This window comes from Mugil cephalus, chromosome 16, assembly GCF_022458985.1.
Source record: "Mugil cephalus isolate CIBA_MC_2020 chromosome 16, CIBA_Mcephalus_1.1, whole genome shotgun sequence".
Taxonomy (NCBI): domain Eukaryota; kingdom Metazoa; phylum Chordata; class Actinopteri; order Mugiliformes; family Mugilidae; genus Mugil; species Mugil cephalus.
Window position 1 is genome coordinate 10068542 of NC_061785.1, and position 6886 is coordinate 10075427.

The window sequence follows — 6886 nt, forward strand, 5'->3', positions numbered from 1 at the left end:
AACACAGAAATCCTATTCCAGTCTCATGCTGATTGTATTTCACTCTTGTGCTGAGCAGAAGTATTTATAGGTGAAATAGATAAATTTAGTGCTGTAGAAGCATAAATCAAGAAATGCAATAATAAGAAAAGATAAATTACAAACAGATAAATATTATCTATGCTGTAGGGACATTTTGTATTACCAACACATTTACTGGTACAAAGTAAAAGCACCTGGTCGCCATTAATCTGAAACTCCTGTGCACAGTGTTGCAGTAACCTATGGCAACCGCTTCTGTGTCAACAGAAATCTTGGACAAGGCCAGCTCCTGCAGTCCAGGGCTGTGCACCACCATTGGCCGGCTGAATGAATGACTTGCAAACTTGTCTATCCATTATGCATGTCACTTTACCTTTAGTGTGTTCTTGAGCTCATTCTCAGGTAAACACAGCTGAGAGGTAGGTCGGAAGACACTGTGTACCAAGGGATAAGCTCTTATCTTGGTAAGTCCTTTGTTTGTTTGTTCGCTTCTTCGCCTTTTGAGTCTAATTGCAGTACACTTAACCCCTCCCCTTTGAGTATGGCATTTTTTCTGTACTACCTCTTTTCATACTGCATCGAATGCCCACAACATGTATCTAGATCTCCTTTATAGAGGAAGGTTAAATAGCTGCATTGAATATAAGAATCTCTAAATATAAACTTTTGTGGAAAGTATTTTCTTTTGAACGGGACCATTGTCATCCAAAGAGGCATCAAAAAATGGAGCTGATTGGATCCACTATGACAGCCACGTATGCTCGGCCAAAAACCAGCCACTTCCTCCCTGCCATCTCCACTATGGCATCCAGCTACCGCAACACCCAGCCGGCCCTGACCATGAATCCCAATGCCAATCTGTGGAGGACCAACAGCTACTACAAGAGCACCACCGCCGTCCCATCGCTGTCGTCCATACAGCGAGAGAACTTAGACCTGGTTCGAGCCAAGACCATGTTCTACCCATCCAACAGGAGTGCGCTGAGCACCCGCTACACCCCGGACGACTGGTACAAGTCCAACCACAGCAACTACAGGGAGTCCGAGTCGTCCCGGAAGAGCGCAGAGAGACTGAGAAAAGACACCATCAGGCTCATGCAGGACAAAGAGCAGCAGACCAGACGAACCCAGGAGAATACCAGCAAGAACATTGGCGAGAGGCTCAACGACATTGTCTTCTGGAAGTCTGAGCTGAGCCATGAGATCGACAACATGGTGACAGAGATAGCAGCTCTCAATGAGGTCAAGAGGAGGCTGGAGAGAGCCCTAGCAGAGACTGAGGGGCCACTTCAGGTGAGAGTCAATGGGATATACTTGAACGAATGTGTGTGCAACTTTAAATATTTTGTCTTTCGTACATAAGTTTTAACAGATTTTGAGTGTGATGTTAGATATCTTTTTGCTTGAAATATTTACATTCCTTTTCTAATCTTTACGCCTGAACGATGTTGAGTGCACGCAGATTATCATTCAAGCGTATCATGTCCCACGGTGCGTGACTCTATATGTGGTGAATCACTTTTGAGTGTTTAGTTGTAGCAACAGTATCTGTCTGATCCTTCACGACACTTTAAAATGCAGCAGTGCGGCTGTGGGGTCAGGCTGTTAATTAGGTCACCTTAGTGCCCTGTTATTGGTCACCCAGAAAGAGTCAACTTGATCTGGCTGGAGATCTGATGACAGGGATGCCTTGCTAAGCAAATATCGTATGGCATGGGGTTTTCTTAGAAACTTCTCCAGGTAACTGAAACTGGAGTATGCACTTGACAACATACATTTTATGCATTCAGGGACATGCACTTGACGCACATGCTTGTAGCACATGCTCAAATGTTGGATGAAGTTAATGTCGGCTATGAGTGAGTTCTGCTAAACACACGTACATTTTGTGATTAGGTGTCTCAAGAGTGTTTGTACCACAGAGAGAAACGGATGTCCATCGATCTCGTTCATGATGGTGTCGAGAAAGACCTCATAAAGGTAAAATGAACATGGCCGCGTGGTTTTACTGCAGCCACTCTCTGTATTTTGCCTTCTGATACCAAACTGACAGCAGAAATGAACGAGTTATCTTTTCTACCTGTGCAACAACAACAAGGAGGTGGAAGTTATCAAGTCATGTCAGGAGAGGATGAGGCGACACCTGGACAGAGCCATCGCTCAGCTAGCGTAAGCCCATAGAGCTGAGTACTGAATAACTTGCCAGATTCTTTTATATGAACATTAATTAATCTTTTTTTGTGTGTCTGTATTGCTTTGTGGGATTCCTCAGGTCAAACCGTGCAGCCCAGCATGAACTGGAGAGAGACATAAGTGACAAAGTGAGAGCTCAGAGGATAGACGACAAGTGTCACCATTTGAGGAACACGTCAGATGGTATCGGCTATTACAGAGGGATTGACCGAGTAGACCCTTCGTGAGTATAGTTACATGATCGAATATTAACTGTTTCATTTTATTAAATAGAATAGCTGCACTGCAACACTTGTGTTTGTTTGAACCAGCTTGGAATCCTGGGCCAAGGTGTCCAGTTAAGTCGGCTGCCCCACATTGTGGTAAAGCTAGGGATTCGTTGCATGTCTCATTCATGTTGGTACTCTTCCATGTGCTACACTGTTAACACTATACTTACTTGGATAGTGCATGGATCAAATGTTTCTGACCTACCAAGCCAAAACTAGCCACCGCATTACCAGTACCAAATGTATATGGATAGCTAAAGACTCAGGAAACGTATTGACGGCTTCTGTACGGTTCAGTGGTCACAGTTTCAATGTGCTGCAGCTGCAGTTCCCTCTGTCATCACAATTTAAAACAATTTGTAACTGTTTCCCATATTCACCCTGTTAGACTAATATACTAGCATGCAAGGATTTGAAAGCTCAGCCTGAATGTCATTAAATTTAAGAGCAATACCGCACTAGATCACCAAATTAATAACAATCCATCCTAAGGGCGAAATTAAAGTGTTTTCTAAATGTTTGTTCAAGATGATAGAAGACAGGTGTGGGGATCCCCTGGGGATCTACCTCTGGTACAAATGAATTGACTTTGACACATTTAACGGCAGTCTATTTGAAAGAAAGACACCAAAGCAACAGAAGGGACAACTAACAACTTCATGTGCCCAGAATGGCAAAACATATCACCATACATCTTCTCTATGTGCAGTGTGTACAAAACCAGCGGGACTCTGAATGCATGTCTCTTCTTTATCCTGTCAGAATCTCTCTGCCTGACTCCTGGTCAAAGTTCACAGATGACAACATCCTGCTCTCCCAGAGCGAGCGCGCTGCCTCCCACAAGCTCAGGGATGAGATAGAGATCTTGCTGAACACCACGTCCAACGAAATGTGGAACCAGTTCAACAATGTTAATGTAGCCTTCACCAACCGCATATCAGAAACTGCTGACGCCAAGAACAGTCTACAAACACACCTGGCTAAGGTTATGACCTTCTGCTAATTCTTTTTAACTGTTATTTGTCAGAGCTCTGTTGTGATGATTTCAGAAAGCAAATTCTTCTTCTTCTTCTTCTTCTTCTTCTTCTTCTTCTTCTTCGAAATGCTTCAAAGAGGCAATCACATGGCTTTACATTAAAAGACCGGTCAAAGTCCTTTCATTTGCTTCCGTCAGTGGTTGACTAAATTTACCAGTTATCGGGAAGATATCACGTGTCCTCTTTTTCCATTTCTACCCACATATAACAAGCCGTGTCGGTGCTATACATAGCAGTGTCTACAGAAAGAGGAAAATATTTTTTGCTAGAGGGTACATCTGTCCTCTGTAGTAGAATGAAAGAAAGGTGGGAATATATTGTCCGTTGCTTGTGTTGTATTCAACACTGAATCACATTCAGTGAGTTACTCATCAGCTGTTGGATGGGTTTAAACACTGACAGCAGCTGTGATGTGAGACACACGGTCCTTAATAAACCTCAGTCAGCGATGAGGAGTAGTGAGTCTCCGGAATTAAATTACATCAAATGGGTTTAGACAGAGCAGGCCATTGTGATCTGAAGTCTGCAGTGTGCAGCTTTTTAATACATTGTTTTCTATTCTAGTAAGATCCTGAAATATTTGTCCGTCTGTCCTCACTTCTCTTTGATTTCTGCTCTCTGACCTACCTTAGCTCATCTGCTTTACTGTAACGTGTGTTGTCTTTTCACCCAGACTCTTCAGGAGATCTTCCAGACTGAGATGCTGATTGAGTCTCTGAAGAAAGCCCTCAGAGACAAGGAGTGTCCACTGAAAGTGGCTCAAACCAGGCTGGAGGAGAGGACCCGCAGGCCTAACGTGGAGCTCTGCAGGGACAACCCGCACCACAGGTGTGTAACGAGTATTGCTTAGCTAAAAACTGAGAGATAACCCATAGCTCCCTAATATTTTGGCAGTGTCACTGTCAATCTTAGCAGATTCTTAGCATTTAAATTATGAATTTAGCAGCTTTAGTAGCTAAATTTAGTAGCTCAGGAGGTTAGGGGTCGTCCAATAACCAAAAGTTGGGCAAGACAATTAACCCACCTTGCCCCCTTATTTACCACACCAAGGGTGTGACTGTGTGAGCAAATGAATAATGCATACCATTGTAAGTGCTTTGAGCATCTAAAAATGGAAAAGCTCAATATAAAACCAATGCATTGTTATTTACTTTTTGTATATTTGGCTACTGATGGCAAACGGGACAGGGACTAGACAATGTCATCTGAAGTGACAGTCTACTTATAATGCGCTTTCTTGTAATGTAAACTGTAAGCTTGGTTCTTCACTGATAATCTGCTTTTAACACAAAAAAAAGTTTGAAAAACAGTGACAACAAACAATGAAATACAATTTCCATTGGGCAAATTAAAGTGCATGATATTTGAAGATATCTAATTTTAGCGCAACTCAGTGGCAGAATGTGGAATCACACAGATTTTACAGAACAACCAAAAATGTTTAAATTCGGAATGAGATGCGTGGTGTAAACCTGTGATAATCCAATTCTTTCTCTATTCTCAGAATGAATCCATTCTTTATATATGCATTAGTATATTTATTAAACCTCCTGTTGATGTGTCAAAAAAGTTCTATTCTAACTGATGTTATTGCTGCATGTAAACACATACTGCATATCTCTGATTATTCTATTGAGTGTCCATGAAAACAGTTTAACTTTTAACCAGAATAAATTCGCTTGGGTTAAAGATGGATTGTCCATGCAAATGTAGCCAGTGACAAAATGTATGCAGCACTGACCCATTGAGGCATAATGTGTATGAATTAATCATTTAAGTCATTTGTGCCTTTCTCTGCCTGCCCGCGGTATGGTTTATATTGTAACATTATAAATTGTATTACAATTACAATTATACAATCTAAATGCCACGTAAAACCTGAGGCTAAAACAATTCCCTTAACTTCTTCCTCTGTGCTGTAGATTTAACAGTAAGCTGTTTATGTTTGTCTTAACTGTTCAGACTCGTGAGCGAGGTGAGAGAGATCGAGGACACCATTCACAAACTTCAGGAAAGGCTGATGGAGGCCGAGAACACGCTGCAGACGCTGGTCAAGACCAAAGTGACCCTGGAACATGACCTGTCCATCAAGGCCAACTCGCTGTTCTTGGACCAGGAGAAGTGCATGAGCATGCGCAAGAGCTTCCCCAGCATGCCCCGTCTGGTGGGCTACACCTGAATCAAATGTTTAGAGTGAGGGCCTGGGAGGGACCATTATAGTTGAGGTTTTAATGCTGGGCTTGGCGTGGTTTTGACAATGGTGTGAGTCATTTGACTGTAAAGAACTTCACAAACAACGATATTAAAACATGATTATAAGGTGTTGTACTTGTGATGTAGTTTAATTACATTTTCAACAGTAAAACCAAGCTCAAATGTCAAAAACCCATGTGTACTCATAGATAGATAGATAGATAGATAGATAGATAGATAGATAGATAGATAGATAGATAGATAGATAGATAGATATTGACATATTTGGTGCAGGTTAGGTCCTCAGACAATTATCAGTGGGCTTCAGGATTGTTTATCACATTATTATGCAGCAGTGACAAGGGTCTAATGATCCAAGAGTTCTGTGTTCCCTATTAGTCGATTAACTTGAGAACCAGTCACTGTGCAGTATATAAAAATGGACAAACTCTCCATCATGGCACCCATGAGGTTCCTGAAGAGCGGTTTTGAAACTGAGGTCACTGACATATTGGCTGTACTGTCTTGGCTGATTCTACAGTGGGCAAAAAGTGGTAAGCAAATGTAGGTGAGGTGGATGGGTGAGTCCTAGGCAGACAGCTAGCAACTGCTTTCAATCGGACCAGCCACTCAGAGACGTCTTGCCCCAGAATTAAATTAACATGGAGGTCTATGGAGATCGACTAGCTGTAGAACGCAATGGCCATTGTAGAAACTGTACTTTTTGGCACTTTCATTGGCTTCATTTTCCACCCCAAAAGTTGCTGCTTGGTTAGGACAGATATATTATTTTATAATATACCCCTAAGTGGCCTAAAATCTACCTGTGGGAAGGAGATTTGACACTGTGCTGGCAGTAAATCACTGTCCAGCGCAACACATGGTACAACACATGGAGATAATCTCAACAGAGATAACAAGGATTAGCTAAGTAACACAGTCACGGATGATGGCAAACACACACATTGTTAAAAGCTTGCTCTGATCTGACTGATTAAACAGATCAGTGGCATTTAACAGGGTGTGACTGAAGGACTGACACTGAGACTTCAAGCATTCACCCTCAATTGAAGTAAAATCATAAATTTTAAAGGACAGCAATATCATTATCATCTGTCTTTAATGGCTGATGTGGCCCATTACTCATTACCTCACCCAAAGGTGGCGCTGAGC

The 6886-nt window shown here is 42.1% G+C and overlaps 1 protein-coding gene across 1 annotated transcript; it reads left to right on the forward strand.

The window, feature by feature from the left end:
* Positions 1-344: 344 nt before the first annotated feature.
* Positions 345-5843, forward strand: tekt3 (tektin 3). Its single transcript, XM_047609286.1, has 8 exons — positions 345-485; positions 733-1314; positions 1918-2001; positions 2120-2190; positions 2294-2437; positions 3246-3468; positions 4194-4348; positions 5483-5843. Exons 2-8 carry the CDS (start codon positions 745-747, stop codon positions 5697-5699), a joined length of 1464 nt encoding a protein of 487 aa, XP_047465242.1. The 5' UTR covers positions 345-485; positions 733-744; the 3' UTR covers positions 5700-5843.
* The last annotated feature ends 1043 nt before the right edge of the window (positions 5844-6886 follow it).